The sequence below is a fragment of the Pseudophryne corroboree genome, chromosome 6, assembly GCF_028390025.1.
Source record: "Pseudophryne corroboree isolate aPseCor3 chromosome 6, aPseCor3.hap2, whole genome shotgun sequence".
NCBI lineage: Eukaryota > Metazoa > Chordata > Amphibia > Anura > Myobatrachidae > Pseudophryne > Pseudophryne corroboree.
This window is the reverse complement of record NC_086449.1, coordinates 634,106,811-634,134,293: the sequence shown is the minus strand read 5'-3', so window position 1 is coordinate 634,134,293 and position 27,483 is coordinate 634,106,811. Positions and strand designations below refer to the sequence as shown.

General features: G+C 44.6%; 1 protein-coding gene across 3 annotated transcripts in view; it reads left to right on the top strand.

The window, feature by feature from the left end:
• Positions 1–4,482: 4,482 nt before the first annotated feature.
• The window catches only part of ARHGAP26 (Rho GTPase activating protein 26), a 1,013,198-nt gene continuing 990,197 nt past the window's right edge, over positions 4,483–27,483 (top strand). For all 3 annotated transcript variants that reach the window (XM_063928129.1, XM_063928130.1, XM_063928128.1), the window contains exon 1: positions 4,483–4,999. In XM_063928129.1, coding sequence (XP_063784199.1) covers positions 4,846–4,999 — 154 coding nt within the window. In that variant the 5' untranslated portion in view covers positions 4,483–4,845. The remainder of the gene's footprint in view (positions 5,000–27,483) is intronic.

The following is a 27,483-nucleotide window of genomic DNA, read 5'->3' as shown; positions in this document are numbered from 1 at the left end:
GCATTTTTGTTTTGGACACCTTGTGTCCACATTCACAGAGCCAGTTTAACAGTGATATACCATCCTCCCGGCAGGCCTCCTCAGTTTGACTACAGAGCAGCAGATCATCTGCATACTGTAGCAGGACTGAACCATGGTGAGGTTGCCAGGGCCCCAATGTGGCCTGGAGTACAATGCTATAGACAACGGGTGCGTCAATATAGCCCTGGGGTAAACGACACCAGGTGAGTTGCTTGCCCTCAAAAGAAAATGCAAAAAGTAACTGTGTCTGTGCATCCACTGGAATGCTAAAAAATGCATTTTTTAAATCAATCACAGAAAAAATTGCAGCATCTGCAGGGATAGCTGAAATGAGTGAGTTAATGTCAGGTACAATGGGTGCTATGGGCACAATGAGTTGGTTAATTGCCCTGAGGTCTTGTACAAACCTTACACTACCATCTGACTTAGCAACAGGGTTGACTGGTGTGCAGTAAGGTGAGATTATGTGTCTGAGAATGCCTTGTTGGAGAAACTGTTGTATCATTGGTCTAAGACCTTCAACCTTCTCTTGTGACAAGGGGTATTGCTTTTGATAGACAGGTTGTGTGTCAGGTTTCAGGGTTGCTCTATATGGTGTGCAAGGAATGAGGCCAGTGTCATAGGGACCCTCCGACCATAGAGCAGGGTTCACTTTGTCAAAATCAGGTGTAATGTCTGTTGCCTCCCACACCGGTAGGTGTGGGGACTCGACCTCCAGGCCACTGCTAGTGGGTGAAGGGAGAATGGAGATTTCGAGTTTGCTAAGAAGATCCCTTCCCAGAAGATTAATTGGACATTCAGGTATTACAGTGAAATTGTGTTTACCCATATACGTGCCTCCCGTGGTTCTGACACTAAGGGCATCTGTCAGGTAAGCATCTGTGGGTATCCCATTGATTCCCATTGAAGGAGCAGTCTTTTCCAAATGACCATCGTACAGGTCGACACACAAAACACTAGTAGTTGCCCCGCTATCTACCAGGAAAGGGATTGCTCTCTTTCCTATAATCAAGGTTAGTAGCGGTGGGTCCTTCCAGTGTCTGGTGAGTTGGGCAAAGGCTGGGATACCCTCCTCCGGGCCCCGTCAGTGGGAGGGGTCCTGCCAGTCAACTCGGAATCGGACATGATCCTGAAAGGGGTTGTTGTGTGACTGTCGGGGATGATCCCGGGAGGGAGCCGGAGCTTGGGGCTGTCGGTGGTTTTGTGGGGGACAAGGGCAATCCCTTGCCCAGTGATCGTCCCTTCCACAGTTGAAGCAGGAGGTTTGTTTCCTGCTGGCAGAGTCAGGGGGGTGGGGTGGCCTGGCTTGTGGGTTTTGATATCGGGCTGGATTGCGGGGTGGGCCAGTAAAGTGCTGCTGGCGTCTATCTCCCCGGTTTCTGTGATTTTGGTAATTATGAGTTGGGGCATTCTGCAAGGGTTTTTTAACATCAAAGCATCCTGCAGCTTCCTTTTCATATAAGTGCTTTTCAAATTCCTTAATATTATCAGAGGTCCAGGAAGAAACACCTTGCTTAACAGGGACCATAACAGATGGCAACAAGTTATTTACAAAGGTAGAAATTAGTAAATGGTCTGTATCTACAAGAGTAAGACCTGCATCTTCAGACCAACACTTTTTAAACCTCTTCCAAAACTCAGTGACAGTTTCAGTGGGCTTTTGTTTACATGCTACGGCAATAGGAAGAGAAGCTCGGGTTTTAAAAATCTCTTTCATATGGGTCTCAATTTCCTTCCACATCTCCGTTACACCGTCCCCAGTATTGAGAGGGTAGCGAACGGCATCGTTAAGGGTGGTAGGAGTGTTTATGGTGGGAATCTTTTTCCAATCCCACCCGTTGTAATGGTCTATAACCCCATCTATGATCAGCTTCATATCTTCTTGAGTATAGCTGCGTCCTGTGCAAGCCTTTTTCAAGTAAGCTATGCAGCCGTCAGGTGCAACAGTGGGTTTGGGACAGTTCTTAACAATTCTGTCTAAATCCTCTATTTCAATGGGTTTCTTTAACAACTGATCCCCTACTGTCATGAAGGGCAGGTGCTGGGTGGCGACACTGCTGGCATCAGCACTGTTTTCAAGGAAACCAGTGCCGGATCGCGTTATGGAGGGGGTAAGAGGGTGGTGAATGATAACAGTTGAGTCAGCGTTACGGCGGGAGGTGATTTGTTTGTTAGGAGTAGGGGCACTAGGGGCGGGGGTGGTTACGTCTATGTGGAGGGTACTGTCAGGGGGGGCTATTCCTCCTGAGCCTCCTTCTCCTTCCCCTTCCCCTCCTCCCCCTCCCCTTTGCATCGGCATTCGTGACAAAGCAACTGAGCTTCCTTCTCCTTCCCCTTCCCCTCCTCCCCCTCCCCTTTGCATCGGCATTCGTGACAAAGCAACTGAGCTTCCTTCTCCTTCCCCTTCCCCTCCTCCCCCTCCCCTTTGCATCGGAATTCGTGACAAAGCAACTGCAGCTAACAGATCTGTGTCTTTTAAGGAGGGGTATAGGGGATTGTAAGGCGGGGGAGAAGAATTTTTCAGAAACTTGTTGCTTCTAAATTCCTCAGCTTTATGCAGTCTGGAAGTTACAGATTTTATTCTACGCTGTTTCTGCTTGATATTCTTGTCATACCAATGAGGTGCTATCGTGAGCCATTGCTCTCCTCCAGCACGCATATATGTCATGTCCCATTGTGGGTCATGATCGTACCATGGCCAGGCTTCCTTGTCTTCCAGACAAAGACCTTTGACCATGTCCATATAAAAGGGATAATTAATACCGTCACGGGGGAATGGACTGGGGCTGCCAACTTTCTCTGTCCACCCCGCTAAGTTATCCACCCAAGGGTTAACTAAATAATAATCTGTGGTGGAGTTACGGGCAACATATTCCTTACATGTTTCTCCTGGTAAAGGTGGGGGGTAAATGACTGTCTTACTCTGACCCCCTCCCATAGTAAAGAATACAATCTACACCAGCTTTCTACGCAATTTCTACAACAACTTATAACAACTGTCTATGCAATATCACAACAAAAATGCAGTTTAAAAAAAAACCTTCTATACAACTTCACAACAAAAAGACTTTCTATGCAATTTACAAAAACTTTCTATGCATGCATTAGTTAACACCAGTTAATTAGTCATTGACAATATCACAATATTATCTGTATAATGAGAACATGAAATCTTTTGACGGGTACGCTTACCTTCGTACAAGATGTCAGAAAAAATACAGCGTTTTAAACAGGAAGCAAGAAAAGTGTTTTGAGTAAAGATATCTGGCAGACGAAAACTTACCAGCCGTCTGGACCAAACATAAGAACTTATCACACTACAAGCATACAAGAATATAGGCGATCAAATCGGGGTATTTTCTACGTTACGTATAGACCCCAGGTCTATTTTTTAAGTATCCCAGATACTAACGTCTTTGGAGAATTGCGCTTTTCTCAGACGTATCTTTAAGTCCCAGACATTAAAGATTATATGGTATCCCTGATACCTGTTTTATGGCTTTACATAAAACTACGTAATATTAAGTCCCGGACTTAAATATTACCTTGTCACGTGTTCCCGGAACACGGAGCGAGTTCAAATTCAGTGTTTGAACGCAATCCCTTACGGAAAAGACAGACAATGAATTCTCTATCTTACCGATTCGGGGGCGATCAACTGAATCCAGGACTGAGCCCCCACTTGAAAGGATATCAGCCTCTTCTTGTACCCCTCGATTTGATGGCCACTGACGTCAGTGAGAGCAATCCTTAAAATTACAGATTATACACGACACCATGTAATTAAGAATCACTCTGCGTTTATTGTTCATAACAATGGTATATAAGGCATCATTGTCTAGGGAGGGATTGGAATGTCCAGGGAGGGGTAGGCAAAAGTAAATACTTTATTGGTTTAACTTTACTGCATAGGAGGGATAAAACAGGCTACATGGGGGGGGATGTAGGATACAGCCTAGTACTTCATCTAGGGGTGGTGATTTCACACAGTTCCCAACAAACTATGGGTGGAGCTATATTCATTTTATGCAATGCAAGCTAAATCCAAGGCAAAAGAAAAAGAAACAATATTTACACAATGCACACTGACAGAGGAGATTTAACCCTTCAGTATGTGACTAAGGTGATCACATATGGAACATGCCATGTAGTATGTGACTGAGGAGATCACCCATGGAACATGCAATCATGTAGTGTGTGACTGACGAGATCACATATGGAACATGCCATGTAGTATGTGACTAAGGTGATCACATATGGAGCATGGCATGTAGTGTGACAGGTAAGCAGAACAATGTGTGGCCCAGAACTATCCTTGTTACGAGGGGTCACCGTGACCCACCCAGGAACTACACACAGGACAGGTCACTAGTGGCCACAGCACAGACACTAGGGCGAGGTAATCAGGCACAGCAGCGGGTTATTAGGGAAGTGGGCGGCGCAGGGCGGCTGTCAGAGCCCGAGGTGGGTGGGAGGTGTCTCGGCCGCCTCAGTGGGAGGTGGCGGGCAGTGGCCATGAGATCATAGGGCCTTATCTGTGAGGCCCCCTCTGCTTCTGCTCTCCCTCTGCCTCCCCGGCTCCAACACGGGAGCGGAGAGCCGGATGCCATCACAGCCGGGGTTACCTCATCCACCCCAGCAGCAGCAGCAGCCCGCTCCCTGAGCTCCTCCCAGTGCAGGGGGAACTTTCAATGAATGCACCTCCCCGGCTGTCCTGCCCGCAGCACCATGTCCTGAGCCCTCTCCGGTCTCCGCATTTCCATGCTTTGCTACTAGTTCGCAATCGCCTGGTGTCATAGCTGCTGCTCCTCCACAGAGCGGAAGATGGGATTGCCCCCACTGGAGTTCAGTGATTGCTACTTGGACAGCCCGCAGTTCAGGGAGAGGCTGAAATCGCACGAAACTGAGCTGGACAAGACCAACAAGTTCATTAAAGAGCTGATCAAGGACGGGAAGTCCCTGGTGGCAGCGCATAAAAGTAAGTGTGTGCCCCTGGCTGGGGGCTGCTCGGTGCCCGGAGCAGGTTGGCACCTCCTGCTGATGGAGATGATGGGCACATCCTATGCTGCCTGTACCTGCACAGAGCCAGAGCTGTCAGTGCTGCCATGGGGGAAATGATGGGGACGGCTTCTGGGGCTGCTTTCTGTGTTACATGTGTGTATGTAGATAGTTTCTCCTTTATCCGTATTACAAGCATTTTATGTTTGCCTTAGATAGTAAATGGTTAAATCTGAATCACTTTTGGCTGCAGAATAGCAGAACATAACATAGACCGCATTTCCCTGTTACATAGCACTGCAGCCAGGCTATCCTAGCACACTGTGCTGTCACTGCTAGCAGCGCTCACCTGGCTGCAGCCACATCCCTCAGCATTCCTCCACTGCACACCAGCCACTGCCTCCAACACATGGCAAGATGGTATATTGTCTTATCTCCACAACATGCTGTGATGTGACGCCAACTTGTGTTCATCATTTGTAGTTGTGTTATTTCAATATGACCATTTAGGAATTTAGGGGGACATTTACTAAGCAGTGATAAGAGCGGAGAAGTGAGCCAGTGGAGAAGTGGCCCCATCAACCAATCGGCAGCTCTGTATCATTTTATAGTATGCAAATTATAGATGTTACTTCAGTACTGATTGGTTGCCATGGGCAACTTCTCCACTGGCTCACTTCTCTGCTCTTATCACTGCTTAGTAAATGTCCCCCTTAGTGCAGGAGTTATTGTCCATGGAGATAAAACTTGTTATTGTCTCATGCACCTCCCATAAGGATGTATAAATAAGCAAGCGTTCCAGCTACCGCAGTATGTCGTTCTGTAGGTTTGATGTATCACAGCATCTAAAAATAATTCCTGGAGTGGTGATTCAGCTGCAGAACACAGCTTGAAGTGACTGTAGTTGTAGTGTCAAACTATACAACAGTATTGCATTGTCTTTTGCAGCTAGTGGTTATTACTGTATGTTGGATGAATTTGGCTGATTAGTCATTACCCCCAGATACTGTACAGGGATACTTTGTGGAAAAATGACAGTTACTATTCCCCTTTATTTACCTGCATTTCTGTATATCTGTATTATTTAATTTTCACGACTATAGATGCATGAGCCAAATGATGACTTCCAGAATTCAATACCAGTACCATGTTTTATTTGCAAGGCTGTAAAACTCACATATTTACAAAAATAAGTGGTAGTCAGAGTTTTAGTTGATTGATTCAATTTCTATTGACACAAACCTGGCATTGTATACTACCCAATCAACAGCTGACTTGTATCTCTAATGGAAAATAGATAATGAAAGCAAATGTCTGGTTGCTAAGGTTTTACTGCTCCTCCTTCTTTTTTTATTCAGCAATGCTCATAAATAACCTTTACTATCCTCTATCCTTTTGAAGACCCTGGCTGACCTTAAAGTGCAGCTGTGAGCTGGGGAGGGGGTGTGGCTATTTATTATATTGCTAGTGCATTGGTTCTCAAGTACCCCAACAGGTCATGTTTTCTGGAGTTCTATAATAATGTCTAATTGAGTTAGTCTATTTTGCTGGGTCGCTGATTATCCCAACTATTAGAAATCCCGAAAACATGACCTGTTGGGACTACTTGAGGACTGGCGTTAAACACTGTCCTAGTGCACTACAACTTTGTCTCCCCATGAATGGAAAAGCCTTTCAATATGGCGACCAGTGTGCAGATGGTCAGACTCTGCTTCCAAGTTGAGCTTTTGACTGCTCTGATCTTCCACCATAGATCTGCTGTTGCTGTCAGAATCTAAACTAAAGCTGAGCCAGCAATCTGACATTTCAGACTAGAATGTAAACATATATTGATGGGGTATAGCTTCTCTTAACAGCCTAATCGTGCCCGAGCATACAGAGAATGTAAACAGGTTGTGAATTGTGATTATATAAGATTATGTGTAGTTGGCATCCTGGTTTGTATGACCAATTACATGAGTGGTAGTCCTTCTTGGCTTATGCTGCACTTCATATTTGGCTTGATTCTGGGTTGCTAGCACTGGCGTTTCTATAATGGGTGCGGTGCACATGGGCCCCTGGGTCCAGAGGGGGCCCCCACTGCACACGCTGCACCCATTTTCTAAATACTCACCCCTTCAGAGTCCCGCGGTGACGTCCACGGTGGTATTAAAACTCTGTGAAAATGGCCCAGTTGCCATTTTTACGGAGTTCTGCGCATGCGCAGTGGAGAAATCTCAGGGAAAATGTCCGCCGCGCCATTTTACCGGAGATCTGCGCATGCGCAGTAGAGTCTGAGCACTCTAGTGCTCAGACTGCCAGCAGAGAGGAGGGGGCCCGAACGGAGGAGGCTGCACCTGGGCCGCCTCCTCTCTTAAAGCGCCCCTGGTTGCTAGTAAAGGTGCGTACACACTGGGCAATATATTGGCCGTTCTATTGAACGGCTGATAAATCGCTGGTCCGTCGGCCAGTGTGTACCAACGATATGTCTGTGAATACAGTCATGCACAGACATCGCGTCGGCCCTGCAGCACACACGATGACCAATATATCCACAGGCATCGTTCTGTGTGTGCGAGCGGCCAGCCAACCACCCCCACCCGTTCACTTCCTGCACCATCCGGCAGTGATTGACTGTTCAACTGGGCGGGCGCATGTAACACCCAATTTTATGACTTCAGTCACAACGGATCGGACCATGTGAATGCACAACATAATGGCCAATTCGCCTATAGGTATATATGCAGATCCATTCATGGTTCAAATGGCGCCCTGCCTGGATGCCCACCTCCTCCTCTACTGTTCAGGTACCAGACTGTGAATTATACATGTTGCTGTTATTCTGGTACATTATCATGCGTTCACGATCAGTATTTACTATATATATTTATTGAGCGGCCCACACCATGCACGCTCTAATGGTTAGGCAAACCAATGTGTGGCTTGTCACACCCCCTCTGGAGGCTGGTCACACCCCTAAACATGGGCCCCTAACACGGCATTCCCCGGTGGGCCCTCCATACCCCAGTCAGACACTGGATCCATTGGTCTGCAGATATATCTATCAGTGTGTACCCACCTTTTTACTATGCACCATGATGATGCACTGCAGATGGGGGGAGATGTAAAATGTGTCGAGAGATTTAGGTTTGAGAGGGGTATGTCCAAACTAAAATCTAAATGCAATGTCAAAATAAAGCTATCTGGCATTTGTGGGCTAGATCCAAAAGCAGCCAGTATTTACCCTCCATGTAAAAATATGCATTTACAGCCCCAGCATTGCAATGTGGTTTGTCCAGGTGCAGTTACTTGCTCTTTCATTCCCAAATCAGAATCTGCCACATTGTAACCGGGGGATCCGGTCTGAAAATCGACAGTATCTAGGTCGACAATGTTTAGGTTGACCACTGTAGGTCGACAGTCACTAGGTCGACATGGATGGAAGGTCGACAGGGTTTCTAGGCCGACATGTGCTAGGTCGACAGGTCTAAAGGTCGACATGAGTTTTTCACATTTTTTTTTCTTTTCTTTAATTTTTTTCATACTTAACGATCCATGTGGACTACGATTGGTACGGTAATCTGTGCCAAGCGGTAGCGGAGCGAAGGCACCATGCCCGAAGCATAGCGAGCCATGCGAGGGGACGCGGTGCACTAATTTGGGATCCCGGTCACTCTACGAAGAAAACGACACCAAAAAAATCATAAAAAATCCTCATGTCGACCTTTAGACCTGTCGACCTAGAAACCCTGTTGACCTTCCATCCATGTCGACCTAGTGACTGTCGACCTATAGTGGTCGACCTAAACATTGTCGACCTAGATACTGTCGATTTGATGAACCACACCCGTAACCGGTGTGATCCTTGTATGTCTGCTACTTATTAGTAAACCATTCTGATTCTATACACTACTCTGTGCGTGGACTTAGATAGAAATGGATTTGTTTTAGTGAAGAACATCATTTGCTATAAGGGCACTGCTGGCTATACTGAAACAATTTGGGTATAAATCTGGGTGTGTTCTCCTTATAGGCCCTACACACATGCCGATTTGTTTGAAAGATATGAATGATCTCGTTCATATCTTTCAGTGTGGAGGCTCCAGCGATGAACGATGCTCGGCCCCGCGCTCGTTCATCGCTGGTCCCCCGTCGGCTGTACATGCAGGCCAATATGGACGATCTCGTCCATATTTGCCTGCAGTTCTATGGAGCCGGGTGACGGGGGAGTAAAGAAACTTCACTGCCCCCCCCCGCCGCCGGGTCGTCCGTCGGCCGTATCCGCCGTCGGGCAGCTCGGCGGCGGATCGGCATGTCTGTAGGGCCCTTTATTCTAATCTGACAGATGCTAAGTGGAAACTGTCTCGGGAGTTAATACAGCAGTTCCTAATCTGTTTGAGACATTTTTTCTCACAAGAATACAGGCCTAGTGGGGAATAAAATATCAGGAGTCTATGCAGTGGAGATTATGGGGGGGAATTCAGTTAGCCGTGGCTATTTACCATGGGCTAATTGTAGCAGTGAGGCTACTAAGTTAGTCTGGAAGGCAGACCGCAGGCTGCAGTTACCAAGGATATTTTTTTTTTTTTTCAAGCTGAAAAGAAAGCCACTGTTTTTGGGTGCTGTGGCCATGGTAACCTACAGGTCTGGGAACTTATCACCGTTTCTTTGGGCTAACATCCATTGACATGGTTATTTTCTGAGCGAAAAAAGGGGCTCTATTAGAATAGCCCTGGTTTTAAAGCCTGGAGACTACAGCCCTTTTTCACCTAATTGAATTTCCCCGTTTACTCGGATGAGTTATTTTGAGTGTTAATTCTATTGTTCACTTTGGTTTCCAAATGTGTGAATACTGTAGTTGGTATTATTGTACCATTGGTTTGTCCAGAGATCACGTTAATGTGTGTACAGGCTTCTATGATGGCATACAATACTATGGCACTGCTTTAGGCAGTTTTATAAAGGGGGGTACTCACGGAGCGATATTCTAAGCAATCTGACTAGACTGCTTAGAATATAAGCCTGATCGCTCCGTGTGTACCCCTTACAGCGATAGCGATGCGCATCGCTATCGCTGCTGCTAGATTGGCCTGCATGCAGGCCAATCTAGCGGGTCGCTCACTCCACCCGCTGGGTGAAGTGAGCGTCTCCCCCCCGCACGCTCAGCACAGATTTTGCTGAGCGGCAAGAGAGATGTGTGCTGAGCGGTTCGCTCAGCACACATCTCTCATGCATCGGCCCGTGGGTACTGGGCTTAAGTGTTTGTATATACTGTATGAAACTGAAAATAAACAAATGCGTTCACAACACACTACACTCTATAGACAGTATGAGGCAATAGGTGTCCTTGGGCAGACAGTGAGATTGTATCCCAAAGCCGAAGATCCATGTCCTTGCTTGGACTTAGGGGTACATTTACTAAGCAGTGATAAGAGCGGAGAAGTGAGCCAGTGGAGAAGTTGCCCATGGCAGCCAATCAGCACTGAAGTAACATCTATAATTGGCAAGCATACTATAAAATAATACAGAGCTGCTGATTGGTTGATGGGGAAATTTCTCCACTGGCTCACTTCACCGCTCTTATCACTGCTTAGTAAATGTTCCCCTTAGTCCTTATTTTCTACCTTGTCTCAATGTGGAAAAGGCTGAACATGATGGAGTAGCCAACTTCTGTATAACATGTCCTCTGTTGCATACTGTAATACAGAGCAGGGAGAAACCGGCGCCGGAATCCCGTCAGTGCTCACAATGCAGACGCCGGGAGGGTTAGGCTGCGGGCGGTGGTTAGGGTAGGGTTTTCTATAGGCGAAATTCAGTTCTGATGACTTGATGCGGAGGAGGTCTGTGACTGTTCAAACAAGGAGGTGTCTTTCTGATCATGAAGGCGGTCATTTTAAATTCTTAATTTTAAGGCATTTTTCTCATTAAAGCAATGTTTGATGCAGATTTGGTAAGGTGAGTCCCTGAATGAACATAATATGCGTGCTTTCCTTAATTTGGTTAAGATTATAGGGGATATTATTCACAGAAAGTGCAGCTTTTACATCCAATACTGAGACTCCGCAGGAAATGACTGCTATTACATGCCAGTACTCAGCCTGAGGTAGAAGTGAGAAAAAGGAAGCAAAAGGTGTCGAAATTTATATGTTGATCAACTTCTCCTGTATCCCTTTCTTTAAATCTTGCCCAATAAAGACAATGCACAGATTGCAGTGTGTCTAATACGAATGTCCTCGCTGAATATGGAACTGTGACTTTAACCAATCTTTAACCAAATTTACAAAGGGAACATTAATGTATAGAGAAATGTAAGGCGCATGTACATGGGTCTTTCACTGCTACCGATGATGACACACTGACCTGGCAGTGGCTGGACATGACCTGTCTTCCCCCATTTACTTTCTTTCTAATGTTGTGCTAAGGGCAAAAACAGGAACTATGACATACATGGTACTTTTCTCCATATGCACTTTTATGGTAGAATCTAGTGTTCCTTTTTCCACTTGTCTTTACGTACAGCCAGTGGTGCAAGTAGAAAAAATTTCTTAGTGGTACTGTGTACGCGTGCCCCCACAAATGGGCGTGGTCACATACCACAATGGATGTCTCAAATGAAAATGGGGCTGTGCCAACATGACACGCCCCCATTTCTCATTACTCTGAGAACATTCATTTCCATTCCATATACACCTTACCTATATGGTGGTTTTTCACAATGTAGAACCTCTGAAGAAATGTGTCCTCCCTGGTCAGGCAGCATCTTCAGTCGCTATTCACTATTTATGTAGGAAATTACATGGTCTGGCAGATGCCTGTTGTATGATGATGACTTTGGATGAACCTCTGTGTAGGCGTATAACCAGATTCATGCCACCCTACCCCCTGCATCTCTTAGCTACACCATTATCTTCCCACCCTGTGTCTCTCGGCTGCACCATCATCTTCTCTCCACGGTCTCCCAACCACACCATCTCCCCCCCCCCCCCCCCTCCATTTCTCAGCTGCACCATCTTCCCCCTGATGCTATCCATGTAAAAACCTGCAGCCTGTCAGTCTATCTCACCCCATGGCCTCCTGTCATCCTGGAGATGCCCCCGCAGGGAAGGAAGAGACCTCACCTGGAGAAGTTGGCGACCCCCATCCTCCAGGGTCTCTCCCGCCTTGGTACTGGGGCCCCCTCCAAGAGATCGAATCCATCGTCCAGGTGGTTGGGAGTGCTCTGCCACCGGCTCCTCTCGAACATTTTGCAGGAGCTCGGGGTGACATCCATCAGGCAGAAGCGATCAGCCTCAGCGGACATGAAGTACCCAGCCACAGTGAGCGCGCTGATTGGGGAGGAGTCTGAGCTGGAAAAGCTGTGTGGGGGAGCAGCAGCCAGCCAGGGAGGTGTCTGGGGGCCCACGGCCTGTGGGAGGGCTCAACGGAGCAGCACTGCGGGTGACAGGCGCAGTCCGGGCTCCCCCTCACTAAGCCATTGGACAGCTCGAGGCCGGGCTGGGGCAGGTCGCCGCTGGTCATTGCCATGCCCGCGCCGTTGCTATATAGCTGGAGGACCTCTCTCCCGTCCCAAACCTCCTCCTCCTCCGCTTCTTCCCCTTCCTCTGTCAGGACCTCCCCACAGCGGTAGAAGACAGGAGGACTCCCCTGGCCGCCGACTCTTTTAAACGGAGACAGCGCAGCAGTGCTTCTGATCTCCATTAGATCCGTGTGCCCCCCTCCTGGATCTGCCACAACGTAATGACGCTCCCAAGAGTCCCTCATGCTGGAGGAAAGTCCGGCCGTGGACTTTACGTAGTTATAGCCTAACTGCGGCTACAGTGTGAGCAGGCTACGGCAGTCCGGTGGACAGATTCTTATAGGTACCCCGTACCCGAGCGTACCACCACACTTGCTGAACTGCGTACAGCAGACTGTCTGCTCTAAGCAGCCATGTCCATGAGCCTTACCAAACCTTGTGCAGCGTTCTCCATATCCCTGTCTTGTGTCTGTACAGAGGAGGAAATGGCTAATGGATTAATGTTGTGTTTTTTTTTATTTTTATTTTTTTATTATTGAATTAACACCCCTTTAAAACTTGTCTAATATTTTATTAAAAATTAGCTTTTAATTTCCTCAGTAGTGATCAGCTCTGCGGCATGCACTGGGGAGGGAAGACTGATACAGTGGCACGGGGAAGTTCTTCTCGCAGCCTACGGAGGTCCGAGGAGAAGAAATATGCGCCAAGTCTGCACATTTGGACTCCCAAAGCAGGACTTTTGATGGGTTTAGCCATTTTACTCCCAAAACAATTAAATACCCCCCTTAATCATCACAAAAGTGTCATTAATATCTGCAAGTACAGCTAATACCTATCCAGGATTTTAGCTTGGATGTGGCCTTTCCGTACTAGAAAACACAACGGTGAGACAATATTGTGGCAGTAAATGGGGGTAATTCTGAGTTGATCGCAGCAGGAACTTTGTTAGCAGTTGGGCAAAACCATGTGCACTGCAGGGGAGGCAGATATAAAGGGCCCTACACACTGGCCGCCGAGCTGCCCGACGGCGGATACGGCCGACGAGCGACCCGGCGGCGGGGGGGCAGTGACGGGGGGAGTGAAGTTTCTTCACTCCCCCCGTCACGCGGCTCCATAGAACTGCAGGCAAATATGGACGAGATCGTCCATATTGGCCTGCATGCACAGCCGACGGGGGACCAGCGATGAACGAGCGCGGGACCGCGCATCGTTCATCGCTGGAGCCTCCACACTGAAAGATATGAACGAGTTCTCGTTCATTTATGAACGAGATCGTTCATATCTTTCAAAAAATCGGCCAGTGTGTAGGGCCTATAACATGTGCAGAGCGAGATAGATTTGGGTGTGGTGAGTTCAATCTGCAATCTTAATTACAGTGTAAAAATAAAGCAGCCTGTATTTAGCCTGCACAGAAACAAAATAACCCACCCAAATCTAACTCTCTCTGCAAATGTTATATCTGCCTCCCCTGCAGTGTACATGGTTTTGCCCAACTGCTAAAAATTTTCCTGCTGCGATCAACTTGAAATTACCCCCTATGTCCCTTTATTCACAGTAATTCTGCAAGCATTACAGCAGCACAGAACACTGTGTGTGAATGCAGAGCCGAACATAGGTGTGCCTGTGGATCATACTGCATCCTCCAGAACAGAGCGCATGCAAGTACTGATGATGCAGAGTCGTATCCATTTCCAGTTGTGTCTCCACCTGTGACTGGGGACACATAACTGGGCTGTAACAGGGAATGCTCACCTAGGCAGTAATCCGTGCCTCTGGTTTGTGAATGCCAAATTGTTTCCTCACAAATATTTAAAATGCCCGCTCTAATATATATTGTAAACGCCTGCACATCTTATTACCATGTGCCATGAATGTGCACTATACATAGCAAAACACTGCATCCCATAAGAGAAAACAATACACCCACACATTATCTGAGTTCCAAAGGTCATTGATGTATATATTTGTTATTAAAAGGATATGGATTCAATATATTACAAAGTACAGTATACCTATAGTTACATGGTTACACTCACACAGTAAGCAGTTAAAACATAGTTACATGCCATCATACAATACCATTCCCTCAATGTATCTTATATCTCTCTCTCTGTAAAGTAATGCTGGGACTCCATCTTCCTCTGAGACCAAAACAGGAACTGCTCTCCTGTGTGGTCAGCAGTGTGTTATCTAGTTTCTGGGGGAGGGGACTCATGATGAGTCACTAGTCTCTTTGTATATGCTAATCAGGTTCAGCCTTGAAGACATCCAAAGGGCTGGCCTGAGTTTCCTGTCCACTACCTGTTTGGAATATGTATTGTTCTAATAAAAGTGATTTTAGCTTTTATACATTTAATCATAATTATCCGCTGCAATGTCCCACAACTTCACAACAAGCATCAAATGAATCTACACATCAATCTGGTTGCTTCAATAGTTAACATGACCGGTCTCTCTTGTTTCGTTCAAATAATACACATACATGACATTACTTCATTATATATAATTTTAAATCATCGTGATGTCTGGCGCTTGATATTATTATAATTATGTACTGTATGAAATAAGTGTCGAATCCATCTCTGTGGCATGTCCGTGTAAATGCGTGTGTTACCATATTATGTTGTGCTCGCTGCACATTTGCAAGTATAGCGACTTATATGTGTGTAGTTTGTATGTTCTCTATGTAATAATTTTATTTTATTTAAACCAGCAATCATTTACAAGGCAAAACTAACTTGATTTTGTCTTGTAAATGATTTCCACTTTAAAAACGTGCATACTTGCCAGAATTCTCGCACAGCCTTCGTCTTGCAGGCTATTACATAAGCCCCTGAGTGTAAAGTGGGAGAGAATTGGAGAAACTGTCGCAATAACAGTGTCTGCTACTGAAAGCTGCAAAGCAAAATCTTATCACTCAACGGACATCATTGGATCTTCTAAACAAAGATTCTGAGATGCCACGTTCTATTGGTACATACGTATATCTGCATGTACTGAACATTGGGGGCTATTAGGGTTTGTTAGCAAACCAAAACAGTAAGTAATTGGACGAGACAATGTTGCACTGCAGGGGGGGCAGATATAACTTGTGCAGAGAGATTAGATTTGGGTGGGTTTAGTGGCGTAAGTTTGTCTCCGTTGCCCGGAGGCAAGAAAAATATTGGTGCGCCCCCCCCCATGTATATAATTTGCTCCTGCATAGTAAGCCTGCCGATTCTAACTATATGAAGCTACTACAAAACCATTGCAACTAGGCATATCTATGTAGAGGTCCAGCCACACACTACATAGATCTGGTCCGTCCCTCACAAAGCTGATTATTTCTCCGACCATTAATTTGCAAGTGTCATATCCAGGATTAGAACCCACAACCTATTACACTGGTAGCATGCACCTTACTGATGGAGATATCTGCTGTTGCATAGGAAGTATGAGAATTCTAACTATATGAAGTTACTTGTAATTGTCCGAGAAATAACTTCATATAGTTAGAATTCTCATGCTTCCTTTATAGGAGCAAATAGATTCATCAGTAAGGTATCTGCTTCCAGTGTATCTATAATAAAGATGGGTGTGATTTGTAAGGTGCAGTGACTAGTGGGGAAGTTGGCTACAGAAGAGTTACCGGCTGTTGTCAATTCACTTAATTGATTAATGTTGCTGAACACACAGAACAGGAGGAGAGGTGCCCCCTTCAAAGCAGGAGCCCGGCGGCAGCTGACTCCGTTGCCTCCCAGAGTTCTGCCTCTGGGTGGGTTGCATTATTTCTGTGCAGGGTAAATACTGGCTGCTTAATTTCTACACTGCAATTTTTAGATTTCAGTTTGAACACACCACACTCAAATCTAACTCTCTCTCTGCACATGTTATATCTGCCCCCCTGCAGTGCACATGGTTTTGCCAAATTGCTTACTTTTTCTGGTTTTCCAACAAACCTGAATAAGGCCCATTATCTGTTCCTTGCCTTTGTTCCTGTGGCTGGGCAGCTGCTTAGCTGCTGCATTTCCTTTTCACAATCCAGATTTGTTGTTTTATTAACGAAGTAACAAAAGCAGTGTTTGAATTTGCACAATAAACGATTTCACAACAAATGCATATTAAACCTGCCTAAACATTATAAGAGCTTTTTTAGTTGTTTTTCTCTGGTTGATCCGCTTAGTAATCACACCTGGTTTTAAAACATCTGATATGAGTTGTAAACAAATGTGGACTTCCATTAGGTGTTAATTCTAAACTGGATACTCACTTTAAGATTCTGTCCAGTCTGGCTGGATGGAACGGATTCTGGTAAGTGTCTTAGCTTAAATGACAATCAACCATTTGCTCCCAAATGCCGGAAAACTGACAAAATCCTTTGTTCGGATACATTGGGTGAATCAAACGGATTTAACCAATACGTCTGACCATTTTTGTCTGTTTTCCAGTGTTTAGTAGCCAATGGTCAGTTGTCATTTGCTCTCGTCCATTACCAGATTTTCGTTCAATCCAGAAAGATTTAACAGACAATCTTGTAGTGTGTATCCAGCTTTACACAGGCTGTCAATAATTTGCCCGCTAAAAGAAATACAGCATAAATCTGTATTCCCATAACTGTTATAACTAAATACCGGTTACACATGTATACATGCCTTACATTACTACATACCTGTCACACATTGTTTTTCTTTAGATAAAACTTGCATAACCCTTCCCCATGGTGATATAATCTCACACTGTTGCACTGTACAAGTGTGTATGCAGGGCTGTTTCTAGACAATTTGGCTTCCAGTGCGAGCATTAAAATGTCCCCCCCCCCTCCCCCCATAGAAACCCCCAAACTATTTTGCGCGTGGTCTCCATAAAATAGGCATAGCCTCGCAGGAAAATACTACCCTACACCCCAGTTTTTGACCCTGCAACAACAGACCTCTGCCACCACAAGAATAAAAACATTCCACCATTTTAAGCCTTAAACAGTAATGCCCTTTGCACCATATTATGCCATACACCGCAATGCCCGTGATGCATTATGCCTCACAGGAAAGCTTCTAATTACTTTTAAATTACCTGCTCGTTGCCAGGGGTTTCACATGCTTCGTTTCACACGCTGGGTATCATGCACGTTGCCAGGGGTTTCACATGCTGCGTTTCACACGCTGGGTATCATGCTCGTTGCCAGGGGTTTCACACGCTGGGTATCATGCTCGTTGCAAAGGGTAATGCTCGTTGCAAAGGGGGTGTATAAAGTATATTCGCATCACAAAGTAAAAGCGGAGGGGGAGCAGAAAGTAGACACAAAGTGCCGCGGCTGGCGCCCCATGCAATCGCACGGCTCATCCACTGCAAGAAAAGACACTTTGTTTATGTTAAATATGCTCACAACGAGGTTAATTGTAGGTTGTTTTATTTTTTATTTTTAAATAAAAATCTTTTTAATGATGACTTCTAGATTTTGCCACCTGATTGATATTGAAGCAAACTTATTATAATACACTATTTGTAAACCTTAAATTAATTTCTGAGAACGGCTGTTCACCTCCCACAGTCTACTTGGCTTTTCAGCTCCCACTGTAACGGAATAGGAAATATCCCTTTTTGAAAAACTTTTCTGTGGGTTATGGAGGCTGGTAGGTGCAGATACTGTGCTCTCATCAATGTGTTTTGCAGGCAAATACTAAGAGGATAACAATTTGATGTGAGGATTTTATTGTAAGAGCTTAGAAATGATCCTGATTTGATTTCTTTTGGCTACAAAAAACTCTGCCACAATTATTTCCTTCCATGTCTTGCGATATTATATTTATTTATTTTTTTGAGGGGTGGGAGGTGGATAGTGACGCTTTTGTCCATTGGTCTCGTTGTAGTGCACTTTAGTGTTGCTAGCAGAGGTGCAGGAGCAGTATGTCATGTGGCCGGAGGGAGGGGGTACGGCCCTGCCGACATCACTATTGGGGGTTGTCCGGCACACTCCATGCCACTAATGTGGCTTGCCCTTCACTCCATAAGTGCAAGGCTTCCCCCAAACTCTAATTTTAATGTGAATAGATGCTGTGCATGGCATCTATTCACGCAGTGGCAGCAGTCTATGTTAGCAGGTGACTGCTAAAGAGGGCAGGGCACTTTTTGCCCTTTAAAAATCGAGCAGAGCTTGGCGCCCTGCTAAAACAGCCTAGCCTAAACACTGCACTTCTCTGTTTGGGCTGGAGATATTGTTTTCTTGAAGTTTAGTTTATTTTTCCAAGCAATAACAACTTGGACTTTTTGTTACTTTGCTCCCTGTTGGAAGTGCAGCTTTGTTTATAAAACTTAAGAATTATATTATCAGACCATATACCTGTAGTAGTTTTCTTCTACAGGGATCAGTTTTCTACATTTAGTTGTTTTGCTTAACATTGTGCTGTTCCTCTAAGCGCGCTAAGGCAGTCCCCACCAGCCAGTTGCTGTCTACGATCCTTCCCCCTGGCTCTGCCTAATGTTTGAAGGTTCTTACTGTGAATGGGATCCTAATACTTCCTGGTGGGATGATGTGAGTAGAGGTGGCCTTAACAATGCTGGGTCACGTGTTTCCAGCTCCTTCAATAGGAGGTAGCCATTTGCAGCTGTCTTGTTGTTGCAGCAAATCCACCTTTGGTACTACTGCTAACTTCTAATGGGGCCCATGCATAAAAAATAAATAAATAAATAAATAAAACCCTCCCTGATTGAACGATTCTCCAATCCACCAATATGTGCCCATACATTGACGATTTATTTTTTGCAGTGATGTTCACGTTTTGTTCATCCAAAGATCACATCTGCAAATCATGAAAGTGCCCATTGTAATAGTAAAATATTAGTACCATTCTCCAAATTGTCTGATCGCCATACACTAGCAATCTAGAGCCCTGATTGGTCATTTAAACCCAACAATGTTGGACAACCTAATTTGCTGATTTCAAACCCTTTTTGGGTGGAATTTGTGATTGGTGTACCCCATACTTTGCCTATTTATTTCCCAATCCTCTGCAAAATTGGGAATTTTGCCCCAATTCATTGCAGATGTATGGTGTCCTTATCGTTATAAATTGTGGAGTTATGGAAATAGTGAAAACATGTTACAACAATGTTTCACAAACTTTTTTTTTTTCTTCTCATTGAACCCTGTGTTTTCAAACATGGCAAGATTTATCAAAGCTTGGATAGATGGAAAGCACCAACCAAGCTCCTAACTCATTTTACATGCTTTGTTTGAAAAAAAATTACAGCAGCTGATTGGGTGGTATCACTCCATTTTATTTTCAAGCTTTGATAAATTTCCATCTTAGGGGCCTCTTTATCAACAAATGATAAAACTCGTGTATGATAAAATTTGTTGCAAATGATTAATGGTGCTCCAGCCAATCGTCTTACAACTGTCCTTTTTCAAACACATGACTGTTACGAGCTGAACACCTGACAGGAGCTGATTGGCTGGTGCACCATTTATCATTCACAATGAGTTTTATCACTCGATCAATGAACCAAAAAGGAATGGAATGGATGACTTACTATTTCCTTGTGTGTGTGTTTTTGTATGTGTGGTTTTATTGTTATTTATTTATTTTTATTTTCTTTAACCATCATTGATTCCTGGTAAAACTTTCTTTAGGTGTCGCTAAAATCTCTTTATTAATGACCTTGACTGTTTTAGAATCCTTTCATACTCTGGATTTAGTCAACTGTTCTTAGAATGTTGTATAATTACTAGCTTCATTTCTGTGTAGAAATATTAAGCAGTTGAGCAAATATTTGTTTTAAAGATATCGCCTGCAGTTGTGATGTTGAACATCCTGCTGCTCTTATTCCACTTAACAAAGCTTTGTTATACCCTTTTTTTATTTGGGCTTTAAATTGACTATTTTTCCCTTCAAAAGCGTTAACAACATTGTTTTTTAAAATTTCTTTTATTTAATAAAGTTGAAAAAGTATTTTTTTCAATATTTAAACATTATATTATGCACATCTGCAGAACGGATCTCCTCATCAAAAATGGGGGGACAGGGTGGGACGGCGCAGTTGCATGAAATCGGACCATGCCAGTTAAGTGGTTAATGAGGATTTTTTTAAATGTTGTCCTACAGTTATTGATATATGTTGTATAGTGATATCTGCTACATTATTATGGTCTAGTTTTTATTTATTTATTTATTTTAAGACCTGTTTTACATCCTCCATCCCAATCGTAAACATTAATGTAACTTAAACCTATTTAACAGCCTCGTCTGGAAGTTTGTTCCCTCCACTCCTTATTTTTTAAATTCAAATTATAATTTGTATTATTATATTAGGAAATCATCTGCCCAAAGTTAACATGGATCTCTTGTTCCAGAAAATCTGTTTAGAGGAGGGATAAAAAGTACTTCTGCTCTGTGCTTTTGTTTTAATAAAAGAAAAGGAAAAAAAGTGATTTTCTCCCAGGCAGAGCAGTGCAGCTTGCTTGCAGTTGCAGTGGCTCTCCAGTCATTTGTCAACTGTCACCTCTATGAACATTTCTTAACTTTATGCAGCTGTAGTTTATTCTATTGAGCTTTAAGCTGCGTTAATGAGCTGATCGGCCTGATAATTGGATTGTGTGTACGCTGGAGAATTCGCCCACAAATTAGTTCAAATGCTACAGCAGTCAGGTGAGGAGCTCGGGCTGTGTGCTGCACATGCTACCTCATTCCTAAATTCACAAGTTCGTTGAAGAATCTGAAGGAGGTACACACTAAAACCCCTCTCGCAGAGAGAAAAGGACCCAGGAATTTGCCAGGACAAGCCGAGTCAAGCCTGGGTCCTATTATTATTTATTTATTTTTTCTTTATGACAAGGGTAAACAGGACTGGAATTGCTGGGTCTTTGACCCTGGTCTCTTCCTGGGTTGTTCCCGGGTTTGACCCGGTTTTGCCTGGTTTCGGAAAGGCGTGACCTGGGTTTTTCAACCTGGTTCGTGCTGATTGGCTGAGGGGGCACCCCCGCACGTAGCCTCTGAGGTAAGCTGTGCAGTGTAAATGGAAGCATGTGATCTCCCAGCGCCGCCCCTTCCGCGTCACTAGCAGCGTCAACAACCCGGCAATATGCCGGGTTGGTGAGCGCAGTGGGAAAAGGGCTGAGCACGGGCCGCAGCCGGGTAGCACCCGTGTCAGGCTCCCGGCTGCGACCCTTGCTTTTAGAGGGGGAAAAGGGTTATTATTTTTTGGACTTGCCAGGACTGAGCAGCTAGCTAATTCAAACAATTCTTTATAACTGATACAAGATCCTTATCTCGATTCTTTCAGTTTTAAACCCCCAGCGCTTTTACGTTTAAACCCTCTGCACAGTCAGTTACCACGCAGCTAATTGATTGCGCTGCAAGAGGAAAAGCTATTCAATTAATTATCTTTCTCCTTACGCAGTGATCACTGGGTTAGTGCTTTGTACCCCATTGATTGTGACGTAAACTGCGGAATATATGGGTTTGCCCACATGTTAACCCCAGAGGGTACTTTTTCTTGGCGGGCTTTTCCTTGCAGCTCCTGATGCTTTGAGGGAAAACTCCTGTCTCTGGGGATTAGTGCATGGGGTAAATTCTGCATCTAATTTAATATTACCACGGGTGTGTTATGGTTTATGTAGCATTGTTAGGGATTACTAGCAATGTTTCCAGTGTGCCATGGGGACACTAGTAATACTGCTCATTTTACCTTGCATCTCCATGTACAGAGATTTAGCATTGTACAGGCATGTGCATCTGTGGACTACATGCAAAAGAAGCTGGCATTTAACCTGCACACAACAATAAACAAATGAAGGAATTTGCTACCGTTGATTTGTCACGTGCTGTGCTTGGGGCCAGATCAGAATCTGGCGCATTATCTCAAGTGATCCTAATACTAATCCTGGCATGTCAAAACAACATCACTCCTGTCACAGTGCTCCTGTACCGATAGGCACCAATGGATATCTTGCTGGAATGCTGACTTCTTTCTCCTTCCACTACATTTGTATCCTATTTTCTTACCATAACAGCCTCTCGCTTATGTTGTTTTGTCACCTCCTGCTTCTATACTTTACCAAAAATACACCTCTGTCACACTGACCTAACCAAATCATTTACTCTCTCAATGGGGGGAATGTAATAGGGCGTGAGAATAGGGAAGTGGGAGATTATGTGAGTTGTCCTGGGTTTTTTTTTTTTTTTTAGTGGTAATCATTTTACATACCATGTAAATTATTGCCACTTTAAAAAAACAACAAACCCCCAAAAAAACAGGAGAATGCTCACAAAATCTCTCGCTTCCTGATTCTTCCACTCTATTACATTACCCCCCAATATCTCCCACCTTGGCTACTGCAACATCTTGCTATCTTGCCTTCTCACCCATTTAACAGATGCCATATGCTGAAGCAAGCGTATAGACCTTTATTGTACCACTGTAAAATTTTTACACTGACTCCCGAGCTACTCACCCTTGCCACTTTAACTCCTCCACTTTATATTGTACATCTGAGATCTGCTCCCACTCTCCCATTTTGACCTTCCTTAGAACTCAGATGTTTACCATAGCCTGTTCTAACTCCTCCTGACAACTATTTCCTGTAATAGTTATAGACGGGCCGATGCAGGGAGAGATGTGTGCTGAGCGAACCGCTCAGCACACATCTCTTCCGCCGCTCAGCACAGCGCGATCTGTGCTGAGCGTGCGGAGGGAGAAGGGGGGCCGCTCACTTCACCCAGCGGGTGAAGTGAGCGACCCGCTAGATTGGCCTGCATGGCAGGCCAATCTAGCAGCAGTGATAGCGATGCGTATCGCTGTAAGGGGTACACACGGAGCGATCAGGCTTATATTCTAAGCAGTCTAGTCAGATTGCTTAGAATATCGCTCCGTGAGTACCCCCCTTAAGTGCTAGTACCCCAGCTCCTATTGTCTGTGTTGCTCTCTCCTTCTAGACTAATAGCCGTCCTCCATTGCCGTCTCGCACCTGCTTCCCTTTGTCGACATCACATGTATGTTTGTGTGACCTGCCCTGTGCTGTAGAGGTGTGTGGCAACTTAAATCTTTATTGGGCTTTATCGTTCTTTATTTTCACTGCATCATGTGGTGTACATGGTAATTTGCCTGTATAACTGTCTCTCTTTGGTAGGCGTGAAGGGGGTATTTCTTTAAAAACCTAGAATACCCCTACCTGTTACTTTCTGTTATTTATAGACTCTCATAAGCTTCTATTGTTGCCGTAAAAAAAAATGATATCCTTTGTGGTGTACAGTATGTTTTGCAAGCTACATTTTTCTCTCTTCAGTTTGTTACAAATTATACTTTTGTAGCTAGTAGTTTCTGTGCAGTAGCCTCTGGGGCAGAAAACACTACTGTGACCTGAAATCCCAGATTCTTCTATGGGGATTAATAGCCTCAAGTAGTAATGTGATTTGGTAAACAGACTACCAATTGCCTTTGTAGTTTACATTCTAATGAAACTTGGCCTTTTTTAGATAAAATATTCTTATCTTAAATTCCACACTTGGGGCCTAATTCTGAGTTACATGTTAAGTTGATGTCGGACATAGTTGAGGGTTCATTTATTTTTTGCTACTGCGCATGTGTTCTCAGTGTGCGCGCAGTTGTGACTGAGACACCCTTTTGTCAGGTACGTCTTTTAAAATGGGAAATCCTGGGCGGTGGCTGGGAGGCAACAGAGGTGGCTAATTATGGTTATGTTATGGCAGTGTTGCTGATGGAATCTTAATTACTCACATTGGAGGCCATACTGTGATGGAAAATGTGCATCTGTCATAGGTTGGGTCAAGTTTCCAGGGTGATGTGCAAATACGTATCAAGCGGTATTGCAGCATCTCAAAATGGGCGTCTCAGTCCTTGCACACTCATACGCATGCTTATACACCAGGGGATGCTTTCGTAAGTATACATAGCTGTTAGAAGGGGGGGGGGGGGGGAGGCAAAGTGGTGGCTCTCCCCCCCTCTAAAATTTGAGAAGCGCCAGTGAATGCACTTGGTCACGTGGCGCAGTGTCTCTGCCATCTAAGTTTACTACAGGCAGTGTCAGGATGACGATAATCCCTTTTCTGGCTGCTCCACAGCCCTTCTCTACCCACCTCCAAGGCCCTACTCCGCCCTGCACCCAGATTCAGCCCCTACAGTCTGTGTCTATTTACTGTGGGCTGGCCCCTCCTCTGGGACCAGCCCTGCACCATACTCTCCTCCCACTTCACATGTTCCTCCCATCCACCTCCTCGGCTTCCCTATCATCCCTTTTCTCCCTCCTCGGATATTTCTATCTATATAAAATATATAATCTATCAGGTAGGTGGTATGGTAGGTAAGAGATCCAGAATATAGGTTGACCCAATGTGGTCGACAGGTTCATATAGTCAACACGTTTGTTTGTTTTGTTTTTTGGGGGGTAGGGTTTATGTGTTTGGACTTTTTTTTTTTTCCCCTTTCCTTTACTATCCATGTCACAACCTTCAGTAACCTTGTGGCAAAGCGGAGCGAGACACTGCGATCAAAGTGGGGGTATGCATTTCTACAAGTGGTGGTCCCAGATGGAAAAACTGTCCACACTAAATTCAAAAATGCAAAAAAGGTGTCAACTACTTATGTGTCGACCTTTCATAGGTTGACCTTTTGTCCAAGTCAACCTTGTGCCTGTCGACCACATGGGGTTAATGACCACACATGGGGTTAATGACCACATGGGGTTAATGACTCTAGACCTACTGTATGTAGATCCTCTTTCATACCACACCCGGCAGGTAAGTACAGCTGCCTCTGAGGGGGTGACATTCAGCAATTTAAGGGTGCCAAAATTAAATGGTAACCCGACACGTATGCCCCCATATATGCTCACTATGCACTTTCCTTGTTCAGCAGTCGTTAGACTGTGATTGTTACAGGCTTACTCTGCATAAATGGTTGGTAAACAATATTTCTGTTTCAGATGTTTGATCATTTGATTGCACCGTTATAAAGAATGCTGTAGACTTTTTGTTGTAGCCACAGACTCCTGTGATTGATGTTTACTACAATGGGAGATTGTGGCTTGAGCTGAGGTTTTCTCTTACTCCTGACTTTGTCTGTTCTTCAGTGTGGAATGTTTACAGTGCTACATGAAGGCGTGTCAGTAGAAATTGGCAGCGTTATCATTTGTATGATTGTACACCCATACAGTGTCTGGGCTGACTTCTGTATCCTACAGGAACTGCTGCAGTAGTGAGACTTGCCATGGACAGGAATTTGCAGTACACCTTTGTATTCTCATGCAAAGATTGAAAAGTGAGAAAATAAAAGGCATTCATCTGCTCATACACCTTCAGCCGGGAAGGTTGTTTAAAAATGGCAAACATACTGTAGTATACTAAGCTATCTATCCCTGACTCCTTGGTGTGATTTATAGACTTTTCCGTTGCAGTCTGTACTGTATGTTTGTTAATTTATACTAATTTGAGATTTTTGCAAATGTATTAAAACTAAAAAAACTAAAATCACATGTACATACAGTAAGTATTCACAGCCTTTGCTCAATACTTTTTGTTGATGACCCTTTGGCAGCAATCACAGCCTCAAGTCTTTTTGAAAATGATGCCACAAGCCTGGCACACCTATCTTTTGGCAGTTTCGCCCATTCCTCTTTGCATCACCTCTCTAGCTCCATCAGGTTGGATGGGAAGCATCTGTGCACAGCCACTTTCAGATCTCTTCAGAGATGTTCAATCGGATTCAAGTCTGGGCTCTGGCTGGGCCACTCAAGGGCATTCACAGAGTTGGCCTTGAAGCCATTCAGTTGATATCTTCACTGTGTGCCTATTGTCGTTGTCCTGCTGAAAGATGAACCATCGCCCCAGTCTGAGGTCAAGAGTGCTCTGGAGCAGGTTTTCATCCAGGATGTCTCTGTACATTGCTGCATTCATCTTTCCCTCTATCCTGACTAGTCTTCCAGTTCCTGCAACTGAAAAACATCCCCACAGCATGATGTTGCCACCATCATGCTTCACTGTAGGCATGGTATTGGCCTGGCGATGAGTGGTGCCTGGTTTACTCCAAACATGACGCGTGGCATTTACACGAGTTCAATCTTTATCTCATCAGACTAGAGAATTTTGTTTCTCATGGTCTGAGTCCTTCAGGTGCATTTTGGCAAACTCCAGGCGGGCTGGCATGTGCCTCTTACTAAGGAGTGGCTTCCGTCTGGCCACTCTACCATACAGGCCTAACCGGTGGATTGCTGCAGAGATGCTTGTCCTTCTCTCTCCACAGAGGAATGCTGTAGCTCTGACAGAGTGACCATGTGGTTCTTGGTCACCTCCCTAAGGCCCTTCTCCCCCGATCACTCAGTTTAGAGGGCCGACCAGCTTCAGGAAGAGTCTTGGTGGTCCAAACTTCTTTCATTTACAGATGATGGAGGCCACTGTGCTCATTGGGACCTTTAAAGCAGCAGATATTTTTCTGTACCCTTCCCCAGATTTGTGCCTCGAGACAAACCTGTCTCTGAGGTCTACAGACAATTCCTTTGACTTCATGCTTGTTTGTGCTCGGACATGCACTGTCAAGTGTGGGACCTTTTTATATAGACAGGTGTCTGCTTTTCCAAATCATGTCCAGTCAACTGAATTTACTACAGGTGGACTCCAATTAAGCTGTAGGAACATCTCAAGGATGACCAGTGGGAAAAAGGAAGCACCTGAGCTCAGTTTTAAGCTTCATGGCAAAGGCTGTGAATACTTAGTACATGTGATTTCTTAGTTTTTTGTTTTTAATACATTTGTAAAAATCTCCAATCTTTTTTTCATGTTGTCATTATGGGGTATTGTGTGTAGAATTTGGAGGGAAAAACAAATCTATTCCATATTGGAATCAGGCTGTAACATAAAATGTGGAAAAAGTGAAGTACTGTGAATACTTTCTGGAAGTACTGTATATACACTGCTCAAAAAAATAAAGGGAACACTTAAACAACACAATGTAACTCCAAGTCAATCACACTTCTGTGAAAT